Below are 19,144 nucleotides of genomic sequence, written 5' to 3'. Positions count from 1 at the left end.
TCATTTATTTAATGATGTAAACATGGTGTTGCTAGTGTAGAGTTGATTCAATATTTCTCTCTGCCTAGTTGTTGAAGGAGAAACATGCAGCTACACTGGTGTTCATTTCTGCATTTAAAGACTACTTTGAACACTACCTTGAGATATTATGATTAACGAATAAATTATGGACACACCTTCTCATTCAATGTTTTATTTATTTATTTATTTATTGTTTCTACATTGTAAATGAACACTGAAGTCATCCAGACTATGAAGCATCACATTAGGAATCGTAGTGAATTTAAAAGTGTTAAACAAACCAAAATACTCTGTGAAGCACTTAGGTGCTCTTATCTGGGGAGCTGTTAATTTGTGGTTTCTGGGTTAGGGTTAGTGGTAATTCTGATAAATTTATCCTGTGCAAAAGAGGTAACTCTTACTCTTCCTATCCTGGGCCAGTCCTGGTGAGTGCCAGTTTCATCGTTTTGGTTACCATTTGATGATCTTTGTGACTGCACTTAAGATATTTTTTAAAGTTCTTGATTTTTTTTAATTGACTGACCTTTATTTTTTAAGTCATAATATTGATTAGAACATTACTCAAATATGGCTATTCACTGTATACCAACTCCACCTCCTAACAACTTTACAACTGATTCTCTCAAACACATTAAGAGGACAAGACATTCAACTAATTAACTCTTGACGAGTTCAGCACAGCTGTTAACTGAAAGCTGAATTCCAGGAGACTCAACCTCATAAAGCTGACTAAGAAAATCCAGCCAAGAAGTGAAAAGCTGTCATCTAAATAAGAGGGCTACTTTGAAGATTCTAAAATATAAAACATAATCTGGTTTATTTAGGTTTTTGGTTAGGCTAAATAAACAATTCCATGTGTTTCATAGACTTTAGTATTAATCTACTACGCAGAATTTAACGTGTCTGACTTTTGATTGGTAACGTTAACTTCTGTATAACCTAACGCTAACGCTACATAATTTAATTTTGTCAATCCAACATTAAATAATCCCGATTATTAAATGATTAGTCTTTAGAAGACGGAAATTGTGCAATCAGTATGATATGATTTGGACATATTCAAATCATATAAAATACTTTTAAGAGTAACTAGAACAGAGTCTATAAAAACTATAAAACTGCGGTGTTAGATGGAAAAACGGATTAAATAATAATAAAAATAAGTCTCTTAGATAAATAATATAACGTTATCTTACCTTAAATGTAACAATACTGTGATTGTGATTTCCTGCTGGAAATCTCACTAATGATTATGCGGAGTCAGTGAACGCTGTGTGAATCTCACTCCGCTACAGCAGATAGGCGCTCCTCCCTCCACCGCTTTGAAGCTCCGCCCCAGTGGCCTAATGGATAAGGCACTGGCCTCCTAAGCCAGGGATTGTGGGTTCGAGTCCCATCTGGGGTGATACACTTTTTTTCTATTCTAGTTTAAATATTAATTTTTTGTGGCCGATTTCTGCTTATCTGCCATCGCTAAAACGGGACACACCGTTTACACATTAACGAGATGATTAGTGATTAGCGGGAGTCATCTGACCGAGCGGCGGTGAGGAAGCGGCTCCGCAGGCTGAGGGATTTTCCTGCCCGTTTTCACTTCAGTGTTGCTGCAGCTCCACTACAGGAGAGACCTGCGGGCTGCCTGCTTCGCCAAAACAACGGAAACATGAAAATATCAGTTTTAATTTTGGCCTGTGTGGTGAGAGCCATGGTCAGAGCTGAAGGTAAGTCAGCTGTTCTATATTAGTCCTGATTTCTTTATGTTAAGGTGACCTGTTGAGCAAACAGCCAGCCTTATACAACAGGTTAAGCAGTTCACGCTTAGGAAAAGTTCCCCGCGCGGGGTTTTAAAACTGTAATGAATGTGTTCCACACAACGATAAACACAGTAACACTTCCCCAGCAGAACTGTATTAATATTAACATTAAATCTGTTGCGAATGAGCAAGAAAAGCTGATCTATTTTTTCTAATTATCCAGTCCACCTTAAATGGTGCAGCGTTACACTGAGTCGCATTTCCAGGGTCTAGTTGGAATTGCTGCAAGATTTAAGGTGGGACGACACATTCAAATAGAAAGTCAACTGCACAGCACTGATACAGGGAAAAGGGGAGTAAACGGACCTTAAGCCACACTAGAGCAAAAGTGTTCTTAAATTAATGACCTAAATACTGGAAACACTATAAACACAGCTTGATTAAACATAAAGTAAAGTTGTAAAGTCACAAAGTCTAAGTGAATAGGTTATAGACCTACATGGAGCTTCTTAAAACATCAACAAAGGAGCTGGAGTGTTACTCAATCCACTTTTTGGATTAATTTTAGTGTAAAATATAATCATAATAATAAAGCTTAATTATTGAAATGAAACCTGAACAAGGAATTGGTGGATAAATCTGAAAAGTTAAAGCAGAACTGAAAAAAAAACAGATTCATTTCCTTATGATTATACAAAAACACAATTAAAACACTGATGAGCCTGGAATGAAAACATTGTACAGCTTTAGTTTTAGAGAAATATTTTAGTTTACATATGTTTTAAATATATTTAATATATTAATCTAGTCTTTATTGATATAGTGACTATTTTAACGTGTACTTGATAATAATATATAACATGTAAGTATATTGATTCTGTCATGGCTGTTTTTACTTTGTTCTAGGATGATAAACGTCTACAGAGTTTTGTATGTTATATATTTAAGCAAAAAGAAAACCATTTGTTGTACAGATACATTTAAAAATAATTCTGAAAAAAAAAAAACATAAAAAACAAATACAGGGTAGGAATGTGCTCCATCGTATCAAACACAATATAGAGTATCACTAACATTATCTATTTAAGAATACATATTTTAATTATAGCAGTATTTTGTATTGAAAGCAGTCTATTGTTTAATGTGAACCTTTTATGGGTTATTTATTTTATATTTGATGCTGTTTGAAGTTTATATGCATGCACTAAATATTCTATGTTTAGTATTTTAGTAGATTTTTAGAGTGCTGGTAAGTTACTGTTGGTGTTGTTGCTATTACAAAATAGACAAAAGTTTATCGTTTTTATTTTTTTCGACAAAACGTTTAACATGTATTTTGTGGCAGTAGTATATTCTTTCATCTAAGAAAATATTTTTTATTTAGATTTTTTTTTTTCGTATCTCAAAGAATATTTTTCTTGCAAAAAAACCTTAGCGACATATTGCCCAGCCATAATAGAGGCTTATTTATGTTATGAAAATAAATTTTGTTCGAGTTTAGAGGAGAAAATAGAGAAAATAAAAACAAAAATTTCAGAAATATTTATTTTCTGCTTTCAAAAGTCACATTGTCCCAAAAGTTCAGTCATCCAGGTTATTAAACAGGAATGCATCTACAGAACACAAGCCCATTTGATTGTACCAGTTAATACTTTCAGTGTCTGAGAAGCGTATTTGCTTGTATCTTTCTATCTGTTCCTTTTGTTGGTAGATGGATGGATAGTAGTTACGTCAAAAGATTTTGTACCGAACACAAACTTGCTACTAGTAGTAATTCAAAATCGAACATTTTTTATCTAAAAAAAAATTCTTGTGGACATTTTTGCTGTTCTGGAACGCTTATATATTCTCAGAAATGTCCCACTTACGAGGTTGGAGGTTGTAACTACGCCTTGATGTGTTTTTTGGTCGTTGGAAATGGACGCCATTAGGAAAAGTTGCCCTCAAATCTAAACTCAAGAACAACCTGTACAGCTTAAAACTGATGCTTATGAGCTTAAAGTTCTTACCATTTACTGTAGGTGCAGGATTTATACTGGCAGCCACCATGACTTCTTGTTACTGACATGCCCTTTACTGGAAAACTCTGGGCTTTCCTAAAAGTCAGTTTTCCGCTGGTAAATACGAGTTTTGGTGGCGTTCATGGGCTCTCTTCTCGTGAATACAATATTTGTATTGTCAGCATGATGTGAGGGCCGCATAAGACCCCCTAATTAAGGCTTAGCCGATCAAACAAAAAACAACTTTTTGGTTAATATATGCAGAGAAATGAACTACCAGGGTACTAACTTTAAAATTTGTACCCTGTAATTTGTAATTTTAAATATGTTCTATTTGTGGGTCTTCTTGAGCAACTTTTAAATATCAGTGTGTCATTCTACATCCTTCCTCTCTCAGCATCGATATTAAATGACTTGTTTAGCATGAATCTTGCATTTTTGACCCAAAAGGGGAACCAAAACATGTCTGTTGAGAATGTGATAAAGCAGAACACTGAGCAGAATTTGTCTTTATTTACACCAGGCATAGTCCAGGATTGAGAAGGGAAATATGATTAGATTTTATTGTATGGTGATAACTGGGTCCAGGATATCAGTGCACAAAGCACAGACCTCTGCTATGATCCCTACATTTTATTACAGAGAGTGTAATTATTCCTGTTTAACTGAATGGTGTGCAGCAAAAACAGTATTTAAATCACTATTCAAATATTCTCCAGTATAGTATAGCCATTTTTAGATTCTGTTGCTACTGATGGATTTTGTCTGCATGTTAAAACACTATGATTAATACCGTGTATTGTTAAAATGTCTTTAAATATTACAATACAGTTTTTTTTTTTTTTTACAATATTCCCCAGCTCTAGTCCAAGACTAGAGTCAATGTGAATTCAGTGTCTCTACAGGAAGGTATTGGCAGCACATGGTTAGATTTAATCCCTGTCCTGAAGGCAGCACTTTAACTGTGAGAGAAGATTGAGTAGATGTTAGTAATGACAGTGGAAGATTGTTGCTCATTGTTAAAACAGAAGCTCACAGTCAGCTGTAGAACTCTCCTATTATAAACCATTACTCAGACATGGGGTCAGCCATGTGACCAGCAGGAAGGCTGTTATAGGCACTCAACAGATCTTTGCCTTTTGGAGGAGCAAAAACACTCAGTGGAAGTCAGTGTAGAAGGTTCCTAAAGCAATGCTGTAGAATAGCTTTGCTCTCTCTCACACATCTCTATTACAAACATTGTTTATGCTGTCCAAACAAAAAGAAATTTAAAAACATGTTAACATACAAACAAAGCACAATACACAAGTTTTTATTTATTTATATATATTTAACAATATAACATAAAAGCCCCACATCTGTGCACAGACTCTGGGCACTATTTAGATTTATCTGTGTGCCACAACGCCCCACGCAGGTTTCTGACAGAACTACATTAAATTAAAGCAGGATCAAGGCACACAAACCCACAGTAGATCACATGTGAGAGGAAGGCAGACATTTAGCATTTGATAAACAAATGCTAAGGCTAAGCTTTTCACACCTACCTTGTTTGGTCTGGACTTTCGTCACTTTTCAGTTTGGTCTGAACCAAAGCAAGTATAACACCAAAATATGTACTGACCAAAAAAGATGTTCTCTCTCCGGATCTACTGAACCACGGTCTAGCTCACCTGCAGTTTGAAAACAGTTCTTTAGATGTTTTTTACTTTTACAGGCAGTTGAGGCAGACTTTCCTCACTCATTTAACACCAGAACACAAAAAAAACAACCGAAAAGTAGCAAAAAAGTATTTTCATTCTTATATGTCAACAAACGCATTCTTATTATTAAGAGTATCAGATTAACAAAATTAATCTGTTCATTCATTTTATCTGGATGAAACTTTTCATCGAATTAACCACCCACCGCACAGGATACACCCCTCATAAATAATGATGACAGGAGGTAGACATCTAATGCAACATTACCATCCTAATCCTGTACAGCTCATATAAATCAGAGGTTCTCCTCATTGGTTCTAAATCCGTCCTTGCAAAAGTGAATAGTTTTTCCATCCCCATTGACCATTTTTTGGTTTCTCCCTCCCCTCAGGTAAAAAGTCTTGGTGTCGTCCTTGATAGCACTCTGTCTTTCCAAACCCATATAAATAACATCACTCGGTCGGCATACTTTTATCTCTGACACATTAACCTGAATTTGGCTTACTTTATTCAAGTAAAACCTAGCATTTGTTGGATCCTTTACAAACTAAAATACTAACACTTATATACTGTAGCGCTCTGGCATGCAGCTTAAAATAAATGTCATTTGTTTTGTTTTCTTAGTTATTCATCAAAAGTACTTTTTTCAATAGCTAAACACTGCTTTGATAATGTGAACAAAATATTGACAATTATTGGGACTAATCATTTTTATTTTTTTCAGAAATCAAGTGTATTAATACAGCTTATCTTACTTCTGTTGGAGTAATCTATCTATCTATCTATCTATCTATCTATCTATCTATCTATCTATCTATCTATCTATCTATCTATCTATCTATCTATCTATCTATCTATCTATCTATCTATCTATCTATCTATCTATCTATCTATCTATCTATCTATCTATCTATCTATCTATCTATCTATCTATCTATCTATCTATCTATCTATCTATCTATGTAAAGATTGTTACTAGAATTTGGAGCATTGCTGTAAGGATTTGATTTGGATGTTTTATGATCGGTAACTTATCTCCTCCCCAACTCCCCAATCATCCCGTCTAAAAGTACTGTATAGAGCTGTTGCATGCCTCTAGCCACTGGCATTAGGCATGGTGCCACTAAGTGTATATGTATCTGCTCATGAGAGTTATTGTATTGTATAGTGAGTGTTTTTTTTTTTTTTTTGCATTGATTAGACAAGCTGTGCTTGTGCATTTGCAAATCTGTGTCAGCAATGGGTGCATTTTACATAGAGTATCTCTGGACTCTGGACTGTTCAGCAGTTAGAGATGTTTTCTGAATTGACAATGAAGCATGAATAATTGCCGTTAATGTAAGTATGTTCTGATGTGCTCCTCTCTCAGGGGTGCAGAAGGCCACAGTCTACTGGGACCCGACCCATAAAGCCGTGCTGCTGAAGGAGGGAGTGCTGGACAAGGCGGGTGATGCTTATGGTTACTATAACGACTCCTTCTCCTCGACGGGCTGGGGAGTGCTGGAGATTAGAGCAGGTTATGGAGAGACCCCAGAGCCGGATGAGGTCACCTACTTCCTTGCTGGGTATCTGGAGGGATTCCTGACTGCCCGGTGAGCGGACATACAGTTTGTAAATCTGTCTTCAGATTCAAAACCACTGTGGAATTAAATATAGTGCTTGCAAAGCAAAAACTTAAAAACTCTTTAACATAGAAACTTTGTTAAATTTCTGTTTGATAGATCTTTTAAATGGCATATCAGCTAGGATTTTTACATTTCTACATGTAGTAAAAAAAAAAGACTCAGCTTAGTTCAGTGCTAGCTCTTTTGCCATTCAGAGGTGAGTATTATCGGCCTGTAGCCTGCTGCTAACCCTGGCTAGCACTGCTGGAGCAGCATTAGCATTAGCTGTTAATCTGTGTAGATTAACAGCCAATCTCAGGAAGTGTTTGGTATTGCACACATGCTCACAATGGAGGGATGAGCATTTAAATGGCCTGGAAGAAATATATAACGGCCAGTATTCAGTAATGTCCCTTTAAGAGCCTCTTAGGCTAAGTGCGTGGGCACTATTCTGAGAGTGTAGAGTGTGTGTGTGCTGTAACTCTACCACGGAGACCGGTGGACACAGTTCCTTTCTTTTATTTACTTTATTTCTTTAAGTAAGTACATAAATTTGCTTTAGTCCTTCATTAGCCCATATATAAAATAATAAATAAGCATGTGGATTACCACCATAGCTTGTTGTGGTGTCCTATCTGCTCCATTGTGCTTTGTGTCTGCCGCAAAGCTCTCTATAGGTATTCAGCGGTGCAGATTACGATGGAAGTTGGGGTCAAACTTGGTGGCATAGTTAACTTGCGTTAAAATATAATAACACATTACTGATTTCACATTAGTCGCATGTGTTAACGCTTTAATGTTGACAGTACTAAACTATAACTGTAGCTGTTAGTTAACTGTTTGCCTCACCTATTATATACTAGTTTTACTGAATGACTGGTTGATAAATGTACCAAAAGATCTAAAAAGCTTGTGCTCCATCAGTATTTACCTCTTTGACATTGTAACTGTGTTTGTGTCTGCAGGCAAATGTATGACCACTACACCAACATGTATCCACAGCTGATAACAGAGCCAGAAGTTCTGGTGGCAGTGAAGAACTTCATGGTGTGAGTGTGGTTTTTCTTTTTAGATATCTCTACTATTATATATACACACACCATTCTCATAGTTAGAATCATAGTAAGAAGGGATGTCTTGTATCTAATGGTCTTAGTTTATGACAGTGTTTCATATGTTTGTCAGTAAACAGGATGCATGGTCCCGTGAGCAGGTGAAGCTGAATAAGAGCAGTGACCCCCTGTGGAGCCACACCGGCTTCATCCTCTCTCAGCTGGATGGGCTGCAGGCGGGCGTGGCTGACTGGGCCAAGCGCATGGGGAAGAAGGTAAGCAGAAAGGATGAGTCTTAAAGGAAAGACCAGTTTAGCCGTTTAAACTGTTTCTCTCTCTTCAATAAAATATAAACAGCAGACCTTAATTCTGAGAGGTCTACTGATATTTTAATCCAACATTGTGGCCCACATTTAATGTGTTTAGCATCACCTGAGCATTAGAGAGAAGTGGGCAGAATGGGTTTGAAGAATAATTGGTAATTGGAACTTTCCAATTAGGACAGTCAGTTAAAGAGCTTGTAAAGCTGGTTTGGTCTGGTGTGGTCTGATTTGATTTGGTTTGTCTTAGTTTGGTTTCACTTGTGGAGAACCCCAAGCTCACCAAAATGTGTCTAAACAAACCACATTTGAACATTCTCTCTACTAGGTTAGACCTAGATTAGACCTGTACAGTATACCAGGTTCAACTGCACCTGCAGAATACAGCAAAAAAAAAAAGTTAAGATGTTTTATTTATAAAGAGTAATTTGAAATGTATTGCACACATTATTAATTATTAAATTAAAAGCTAGTACATATAAAAATAAATATTAAATATATTAAGTAAATTTTAAGGAAATATTATTAATATTTAATGAAAATCATTAGCATTTAAAAATCTGTTAAACCTGTCCTTGTTAAACCTGGTTATCCCTTCTCTCTCTCTCTCTCTCTCTCTCTCTCACTCTCTCTCTCTTTCTGCCTCTCTCCAGCCGCTGTCTCTGTTCCAGGTACAGTTTTTGAATGCTGTTGGTGATCTGCTGGACCTGATCCCAGTTCTGGTGCCTGGAGCTAAAGCTAATATGAAACTTTATAAAGAGCCTCCCATGGGCCACTGCTCCGCCCTCATTAAGGTACATCTGACCTGTATTTTTTTCTCTCACTTAGTCAGCTAGTCATTCACTCAGCCAGAGTGAACATTAGTACCCAGAGTATCATTCTCTCACAAAAATCTCAAAAACCACTCTGTATACTAAATCCATCCTAATATTTACAGTCTTAGTTAACAAAGCCAGTGTTCATTAGCAATGTTATCCTAGCTTTTCGCATTCTAAATTGAAGTAGTGCACGTCAATATAGAAGATATGTCTAAGGTCATTGACTAAACCTGACTAGTTGATGGATCATTATATTGATTATTTTCCAAACTGTCCCTGCTGTGATTTGCAATTAATCAGTTTAGATATGTGTTTGTGTCTGCATGGGTCACTATGGTAGCGAGGCCAGTGTCCATAACTAACCTTTGGCTTCTTATTTGGAATATGCTGATATCAGTTTCCAGAGCGTCTAAAATGAGAAACATTCGTACAGATTTGGTTGTAATATCATTACATCAGTGTGATTTTATGATTTAATTTTTGTCATAGTCTTGTGACGAAAATGGCATTTAGTTTTAGTCATAATTTAGTCATCTGAAATGTTTTTTAGTTTTGGTCGATTAAATATCATAAGAATATAGTCGACTAAAATTACAGTCAATTTAGTCGACTAAAATGTAAAAGGTGTGAATGTTCCTCAGTTCCCTTGAATTATTATATACACACTTATAAAAATTAAACATTTATTAACCAGTTGTGTAATATTGTTAATGTTTGAATGTAAAATATATTTATATTTATATATGATTTTAATGTATATTATTATTATTGTAGGTATGTGACTATAAATATTTTATATTTACAACTTGTTTTAGAAATCAGGTCATAAAACATTTGAATGGTTAAATTATAGTTTGAACAGAGCTGTAGACACAAAAACAGCTTTTAAAGGATCTAGTTTTATCTCCAACACTAAGTTAACCCAGCACACCTACTGGAGCTACAGTCTATAAATGAGATCAAAAACATACATTCACACACTGTGCTGTAGAGATGCTCTCAGGATGTATTGAGAGACTTCATGAGTTAAAGTTGGAAACTTATGAGAAAGCGCTGTAAGGAACTTTTTTACACAGACTTTTGGGTTCATAGATTCACTTATTTTATTGTTATATTCGCTACATCTTTTTCCTTTCTGAACTGTTCCTGCTGTAACACTAGCTATATGTTTCCCACTGTGGGATTAAACAGATGAACTTATCTTAATGAGTTAATCTGAATCAGTGACATTAATTTTAAAGAACAGCAGTGGTGTGTTTAGTTAAACAGAACATCAGATCATGAAATAACATTAGCATTAAAACGCTGATCTCTGCAGGGAGATCTGTGTGACTCTTGTCTGCAGAAGCTGAAAGGTTTTGGTGTTATGGTGTCACTCCACATGATTTACACATTGGCATGTTTTTCGCGACATCAAAGGAGAAATACATAGTCTCTCCTCTCTCTCTCTGCTCACACTGTTAACTTCCAGTTGAGCTTTATAAGTAATGAGAGTTTGTCCTCCCGGGTTTGTATCGCTAAAGTATTAGTGATTGGATCTCTTCCTAACTGGTCCCTACCTTTCACAAAACTAAATCAGTTCTAAATGAATGTCTTCCTGCCAAACATTTTCATCTCTTTTATTTGTTGATGAAAATGTCAGGTAATTTTGTTTTTATTTTTTTTATGCTGTTTTTATTTAGTTATTGTCTTATTTATTTCTTTATTTCTTGTGGTTTCTGGCTGGCCATATGATCAAAACTTAATTTGAATCCAAAAATCTGACTTTTGCTGGCAGTCAAAATCAAGATTTTTATGTTTTGGACCAGGTTTTTCCATTTCTAGTATTTATGTTTGTGTGTGTGTTTGTTGCAGATGTTACCAGGCTATGAGAATCTGCTGTTTGCTCACTCCAGCTGGTACACCTACGCCGCCACTATGCGCATCTTCAAACACTGGGACTTCAGAGTGAGTGAACCTCACACTGCTACAGGGAAGCTCTCTTTCAGCAGTTATCCAGGTGAGTGTTCTGATGTACATTTATTAAATGGATAAACAGCCTGGTTACAGTTTCATTTTCCATTTGCTGTGTTGCCTATCCTGGACCAGGACTTGTACAGTGTCTTGTCAGGTTTATTCGACATTATTAATGTCCCATTAACATGCTGACGACCAGGCTCATCCAACACTACTACCGTGGCTTTAGCATGCCCACAACCAGGTTTGTCCCAAATTGCTAACACGGCATTAGCATGCCCTGGTACCTCTTTTTTTTAACACAGAGTTAGCATCGTGGCTACAGGCCTTGTCCCTTATCCTAGATTAGCATGGCCTGGTCAGCCAAAAGGAAGATCCCTTAGTCTTTAAACCTACTCATTTAATGTGTCTGTGGCCCAAATTATGGTTAACCAACTCTGCTGAGAAAACCAAGTCTCACCTCATTGTAAGTGTTCCATGACTTAATGTGTCCATGTAAAAAAGCCACTGGAACCTTTACACTCTGTGCATTGAGTCTTGCAAACCTTCTGGAAACATGAAGCTTGAAATTTGTTGACTGATGTTTTTACTGTCCTGCAGGTTTCCTGGTGTCCCTGGATGATTTTTATCTGTTGGGTAGTGGATTAATGATGACCCAGACCACCAACAATGTCTTCAACTCCTCTCTCTTCTCTGTCATCACATCCTCCAGTCTGTTCTCCTGGCAAAGGGTTCGTCTAGCCCATGCACTCGCCCACACTGGCCAGGAGTGGGCTCAGACCTTCGCCAAGTTCAACTCCGGTGAGAGAACCCTGTTCTGTTGGGAGATTTACTGAGGAAATTTCACTGACCTTATTCTCTACTTTACAGTAGATAGTCAGTCCTTGTATAGTGTGTGTGTGGACAAACGTTTTATAGAATGTATTCGGCTATGTTATTAACCTGCTTTAAGTTGATAAATATGTGTGCATTTGCATATGTTACCTTAAAGTAGCCTAATTCATTTATTAGAAGGGATTCAAACATTTGGACATATACAGTTGCAAGAAACAGTGTGTTAACCCTTTGGGTTTAAAAAAAAACCAACAATAGACATATACAGTCTGCTTGAACTAACACCACACAAAAAAGTATATGTTTGCATGGTTTCATTAAACACATGTTAACATTCACAGTGAGGGGGGAAAAGTATATGAATCTTTGGATTTAAATTTTGGATTTAATAACTGGTTGACCCTGGCCACAGATGATGCCACAGCATCTCAATTAGGTTGAGGTCAGGCTTATTTTCTTCTGTTGAATCCATTCGGTTGTTGATTTACTTCTATGTTTTGGGTCGTTGTTCTGTTGCATCATCCATCCTCTGTTGCGCTTCAGTTGTTGGACAGATGGTCTTAAGTTTTCCTGCAAAATATCTTGTTTAAATAGGGAATTAATTTTTCCATTGATTGTAATCCGTCCAGGCCCTGAAGCAGCAAAGCAGCCCCACACCATGATGCCCCTCCACCATATTTCACAGTTTGGATGAGGTTTTGATGATGGTGCACTGTGCCTTTTTTTTCTCCACACATAGCATTGTGTGTTCCTTCCAAACAATTTTGGTTTCATCTGTTCACAGTACTGCTGTGGAACATCCGGGTGCTTCTTTGTAAATTTCAAACATGCAGCAATGTTTTTTTTTGGACTGCAGTGGCTTCCTCCGTGGTGTCCTCCCATGAACTCCATTCTTGTTTAATTTTTACCTTATTGTAGATTTATCAACAAAAATGTTAGCATGTGCCAGAGATTTCTGTAAGTATTTAGCTGACACTCTAGGATTCTATAGGATTCTTCTTCACCTCATTGATCATCCTGCACTGTGCTCTTACAGTCATCTTTACAGGACGACCACACATAGAGAGAGTGTAACGACAGTGCTGATCTTTCTCCATTTGTAGACTGACTTACCGTGCACACATGAACGTCAAGGCTTTTAGAGATACTTTTGTAGCCCTTCCAGCTTCATGCAAGTCAACAATTTTTGAACGTAGGTCTTCTAAGAGCTCTTTTGTGCGAGGCATGATCCACATCAAGCAATGCTTCTTAAGAACAGCAAACTCAAAACTGGTGTGTGTTTTTTACAGAGCAGGGCAGCTTTAACCAACACATCCAAACACATCACATCTTGGCTCCTATTAGTTCTTAGAAAAGTCATTAGCTTAGAGGTTCACATACTTTCTCCCCCCCTTACTGTGAATGTAAACATGTTGTGTTCAATAAAAAATATTTTTTTGTGTGATATTAGTTTAAGCAGACTGTGTTTGTCCATTGTTGGGACTTAGATGAAGATCAAAACAAATTTAATGACCAATTCATGTAGTAATCCAAGTAATCCCAAAGGGTTTACATACTTTCTCTTGCAACTGTGTTGTAGTAGTAGTAGTAGTAGTAGTAGTAGTAGTAGTAGTAGTAGTAGTAGTAACAAACATTTTTTTTTTTTTTTTACACTTTTACTTACAGGCACATATAATAACCAGTACATGGTCCTTGACACAAGTAAGGTTTCCCTGGGCTCCAGTATTGACGATGGAGCTTTGTTTATCGTGGAGCAGATCCCAGGCCTGGTGGAGTATTCGGACCAGACGCAGACACTGCGCAGGGGTAAGGCTTACACACTGACATGATAAATTTCTGTTTGGTCAGATGTTTCACATTTGGTAAATGTTTTATTTTGTAGCTGTGATGACCCATTCATGAAAACCTTTATCCCACACTTCTATCTATCAATTCCCATAGTTTTATATCTATGGTCGGTCTTCCAGATGATCTAGATTTGATAAATAAGATTTTTTGATAGTCTGGACAACCAGAAACCGTATTAAATAAGTTGAATTGGATTTTTTTTTGCAAATTGCATTTAAACCACATTTAGAAGTGGTTTGGAATGCAGATACAGTCAGATTTGTTTAAGTCTGACAATTAAATTGGCTGCAATTCAACATGTCTTTAGTGTCACTTGCAACACGACAATCAACAACGGCTCTAATTCTTGATGGATGATGGCTGTGTGAGTATTTAAGAAGATAATAGATTATAATGTGGACCTTGAAATCACAGCAACCCACACAGATACATTTGTGATGTCCGACACATAAATCCAGCCTGATCAGTTGCAAATAACAGTGCGGACAGACATCTTAATAGATCTGATTTAAACAAACAAATACGATTTTAAAGATTTTAGATTAAACATGTTATTTAGCTACATGAGCACGGCATCACTACTGTTGAGTAGATTACTCTTTGTAGATTTACAAGTTGTTGAAGGTGGAATATGGAGCATCTATTTCCTCCATTAAAGCTTCATTGTGTTTGAAACCTAAAGCTCTCTGATAAACATTTACACAGCAAAATTAAATATTCCTATTTTAAAAAGCATTAAAACTACCCTAAGATAGTAGTCTGTAGTTTGATTTACCAGACCTAAACCACACTACACTATTTTTTTACGCCTTTTTTAATAATGATTAATCACTGAATATTGTTGTGATTATTACAATAAATGTTTGTAAGCAACTGACACCACTAATATATAATTATAAATCCAATTTTCTAATCTTACATTCTTTTTCATTTACATTTACATACCTGTTATTAAAAGCTTAATCTTTAGAAGGAAAATTTGATTAATCCTAATAAATCAGTCACTAGTTTTTCATAAATCCATCTTTGTTAATTGTTCATTTTAAATGCTAAAATCCATTCATCTTCAGGTTACTGGCCATCCTACAACGTGCCGTTCCATAAGAAGATCTACTCTCTGAGTGGCTATGAGCAGATGTGGATGGAACATGGGGATGATTTCTCCTATGACCTTTGCCCCCGTGCTAAGATCTTCCGCAGGGATCAGGGGGGTGTGACCGACCTGGTCTCCCTCAAACACATCATGAGGTACAATGGTAAGGGATGATTTATGGAATTGATTGGATCTTGAAGATAGAATATTCTGTACATTATCAGGTGTAGGGTTGATTTGTTGTTGTATTTTACGAGGAAAAAGATATTCCAAATGATTGTAAAGTTATTTCTGTTTAATTACATGTTCTTAAAGAGTTACTTAGATGGGCATTCTGCAGTTCTAAACTGACACAGTGGTATGATGTTGGTTCTGTTCTATAGACTATAAGAATGACCCGTATTCAAAGGGTGACCCCTGTAAATCCATCTGCTGCCGTAATGACCTGCAGAAGCACAGAGCGAGTCCCGGAGGCTGCTACGACACCAAGGTAAAATCTGTCCTTTTTACCTGAGCTCCTGTGCTGTCCTTGCACTTGCATTCTGTGAGAGTTAAAAGGTGGCAGGGTGAGAGTAAAGGTGAGTAAGTATTAGTGGCAGGGTGAGAGCCACCTTCTTACTCACCTTTCCTCTCACCCTGACTCTCACTTATCCACCCTAATTGTTATCTTAACTCTCACCCAGCCATACGTTCACATTACCAGGCTAAAGTGACTCTCATCCGATTGTTTCAAATCGGATTTGAGTCACTTTCATGTGACCTGTGGTCTTAAATCGGATACCTTGGACATGAGACATAATTGTGAACGGTCAAATCCGATTTTTTTGCATCTTTTTGCATTTACTCATGCTCTACGCGCTTCTCTCTTGTACCCACACATCTCTTGGTGCTGCAAAAAAAGCAAAAGCAAACCGCCTGGCCTTTTTTCTCCTCCTCGACCTGATCATGAACTTCAGAGCAGCTGTTTACTCTCCACTCCAGCAAAAGATGCTGCACATATGAGCCGCTAACTCATTCATTTCCCTTTATAAAGCTAAGAGTCGTCTCTCAAATATAAAGTTTTTTGCTGTTGGTGAAGAAGGCAATGTTTATACACGTATCTTCGTGCGCATGTGAGACGTTTCAGACACGAATTCATTCTCATTAAACGCAGATACAGATCACTTACATTTGTGAATGTATACCGTCAAGGCAGCCAAATCCGATCTGAGCAAAAAACTGATTTTTGCAATGTGGCTTGTAATGTAAACTTAGCCTATGACTTTCAATCAGCCACTTTAATTAATTCTTTTTCACCTAAACTCTCACCCTGGCACCTTAATTCTTACACACCTTCAGCCTTTACCAAACCATTCCATCCTTCCTGACATTCCACCAGAAAGTGACACTCCATAACACTACATGCTGTGACAAGAGGCTTCTAATTAGGGATGGGTATAAATTCAGGAGGGTCCCCCCTGTTTGTTTTGAGGCAGAAGAAAGAATCTGATGTCGCCATGTCTACAGACAGATGCCTTTCTCGCCTGGTGTAAAAATTGGTCACTTTTGAAGTTTCAGTTCATCAATCACACATTCCATTTATTTCACTAAAACACTTTCTCTCTGTATCTCTGTAGGTGACAGATTTTCACATGGCTCAGAAGTTTGTGTCTGAGGCTCTGAATGGTCCGACTACGGAGGGTGGTCTTCCTCCATTCTCGTGGGATTTGTTTAACAGTACGGAGCACCAGGGCCTGCCCCGTGTCTACAACTACACCTTCATCACTATGCAGCCGGTGCTGTTTGCTCCCTGAGCTGCTACTGGATGCCTGATTTCACCCCAGGGGGATTCTGTTGGTTAAATCAGTCATACTTCTCTAAGTAGCTGCAAAATGTTTGTGTGTGGGGGGGTGAGTGTGTGAGCCTGCTTTTTGTAGGTACATGTGGTTTGTACCAGTCAGGGGCATGGATCATGTGCCTGGGAACATCCCTTGCTTTACAGCAGCTCTTCAGTGCCTTGATTGTTAGTGTGTTATATATGTGTATATTGTGTGTTTTTGAATGTTAATGCTCAATGCATTTTTTTTTGTTTGTTTGTTTTTTTCTTGCTTTTGACAATCAGTGAATAATTGAGACTTAATGCTGCAACAGTCCAGACTCCTCCTTACTCTCAGGGCTACAGTTTAGACCAAAGTCCTCTTGGTTCACACTCTATGAACAAAGTCTAGTACGAAATGCTGCTTATAAATCTGTCTTTTATATACAGTTGATCAATAAAGCCAGACTATTCCTTTGTGTTGGGTTCTTTGTTCTTTTCAGTGAATTATAGAAAGTAAAAAAAAACATTATTTTAATATATTTTTAATCAGTGTAATTCAGGAACAGTCAGTATTTCAAGTCATAAAGTCAGCTATTTTGTTGGAATCAGATATTACAAGAAAACAAGTTGTTAGATTACGACTCAATGATATGACTGAAAATGTTAATTATGACATTGCTTTAACAAGAAGTAGAAATGAAATATAATTCAAATAATATTTTTCAAATAAATTGATCATGATTGTCAAACGGTGTGGAACACATGACACCTTCATGCCGTCAATAGTTTCTTCTACTTTCTATGGTCATATGATTCTGGATGCTTCTGATTGTGTGCTTAAACCTCAATAGTTTAAGGTTTAATCCAGGACCAGTAATCTAGAGTTGCACGATCATATATTTATTAAAGTGGCAGTCTGTATTATTTTGTTTCTAAATTGAAAGCAGAAGCATTTCTGAGTGGAGAAGGGATAAATTATTGTGATTAAAGGTACCAGTGAGCTGGAACAACCATCCCTAATCCCTAAGCCTAATATTTTCATTCTGAAAACTGGGGTGTCAGGCTGCTCTTCGCTGGAGTTCTTTCGGCCACGTCACTCGTCTTTACGTACTTACGCCACATGTACAGCCTCTAAAAGAGGATCCGGCTCAGTTTTACTGCGAGCACACTCTTGCTGCTTATCAACTCTTTGGCTCGTTGTCTGCGCTACAAGTGCACACTCTTGCCACTTTTCAACTCTTTGGCTAGTTTTCTTTGCTTTAACTGTACACTCTCGCAGCTTATAAACCCTTTGGCCCGTTTATTCCGCCACAACTGTACACTCTCGCAGCTTATAAACCCTTTGGCCCGTTTATTCCGCCACAACTGTACACCCTCACAGCTTATAAACCCTTTGGCCCGTTTATTCCGTCACAACTGTACACCCTCGCAGCTTATGAACTCTTTGGCCCGTTTGTTCCGCCACAACTGTACACCCTCACAGGTTATGAACTCTTTGGCCCGTTTGTTCCGTTTGTTCAACTGTACACCCTCGCAGCTATTTTCTGGGGAGGTTAACATTTGTCAAGTAATAGCTCTTTAGAGTGGCCTGCTTGGCTAATAATATCCTTAATTAGTAATATCCTACAGTGGGTAGCCTGGTCTTACAAGAGTGTACAACTTACAGCTGGATTGTATATGGCATTTATTGGTCATGTTAACATTAATTTTATGTCTAAATTGATATTACAGATTAACGTGGACACAAAAGTAAATTCAGAACACTTAATTCATGAGTGTTCCTTTAAGACACTGGTTGGCATGCAAAAGTTGAAGAAGGATGATGTCCTACGTTATTTGACTGGACAGTGAAGCCTGTAATGAGGACTGTAGTTGGACGAACTACAAAGAATTTTAGCGTGTTGGAAAAATGACTGAGAAAGATGTTTAAAAGTCGCTTTATTGCTGAACTAGGAACAATGGTTGCTGGTGGCAGCAATCACACGCCAAAGTAACAAAAAGCTAGTTCTAACAAGCTAACCTAGCAATCAGGCTGAACACACACCTTACAGCAAGCCCCCTCTATTTATCATCTCCACCCTTGTGAAAAAGAAGTATACTTAAGTTATATTATTTTGGAATCAATAATTTGTATTTAATTACTACTTATTCGTAATTAAAATGATATAAATTTGCACTAAATTCATATTGAGTATACTAGTCGTATGTTATTTTCGCCACTATTTAATATAATTTAAGTATATTTGTGTGAGCTGTCCGACTGAACAGTAAAAATGTATATATAAACATAATAATAGTGTACTTGAAACATATGTGCAATAATTCAAGTATACTTATTCTACT

At 37.1% G+C, this 19,144-nt stretch overlaps 1 protein-coding gene and 1 non-coding gene across 2 annotated transcripts; both read left to right on the top strand.

Annotated features, from left to right (window-relative positions):
• The first annotated feature begins 1,353 nt into the window (after positions 1-1,353).
• trnar-ccu (transfer RNA arginine (anticodon CCU)) lies at positions 1,354-1,426 on the top strand. Its single transcript has one exon. It is a non-coding gene; the product is annotated as a tRNA-Arg (tRNA).
• On the top strand, positions 1,403-17,277 carry LOC125799429 (phospholipase B-like 1). Its single transcript, XM_049476102.1, has 11 exons — positions 1,403-1,742; positions 6,848-7,070; positions 8,048-8,131; positions 8,268-8,409; positions 9,108-9,248; positions 11,127-11,271; positions 11,829-12,029; positions 13,728-13,868; positions 14,981-15,166; positions 15,387-15,493; positions 16,620-17,277. Exons 1-11 carry the CDS (start codon positions 1,685-1,687, stop codon positions 16,794-16,796), a joined length of 1,605 nt encoding a protein of 534 aa, XP_049332059.1. The 5' UTR covers positions 1,403-1,684; the 3' UTR covers positions 16,797-17,277.
• Positions 17,278-19,144: the final 1,867 nt, after the last annotated feature.

The sequence above is a fragment of the Astyanax mexicanus genome, chromosome 3 (genome assembly GCF_023375975.1).
Source record: "Astyanax mexicanus isolate ESR-SI-001 chromosome 3, AstMex3_surface, whole genome shotgun sequence".
Taxonomy (NCBI): domain Eukaryota; kingdom Metazoa; phylum Chordata; class Actinopteri; order Characiformes; family Acestrorhamphidae; genus Astyanax; species Astyanax mexicanus.
Note: the sequence above shows the minus strand (reverse complement) of the source record. Positions and strands in the feature narration are given on the sequence as shown.

Excerpts from the sequence above, each read along its gene's own strand:
- LOC125799429 (XM_049476102.1), top strand. The coding sequence starts at position 1,685 with ATGAAAATATCAGTTTTAATTTTGGCCTGTGTGGTGAGAGCCATGGTC. Across the intron at positions 8,410-9,107 it reads CCAAGCGCATGGGGAAGAAG|CCGCTGTCTCTGTTCCAGGT; the intron begins GTAAGCAGAAAG and ends GCCTCTCTCCAG. Across the intron at positions 12,030-13,727 it reads CTTCGCCAAGTTCAACTCCG|GCACATATAATAACCAGTAC; the intron begins GTGAGAGAACCC and ends TTTTACTTACAG.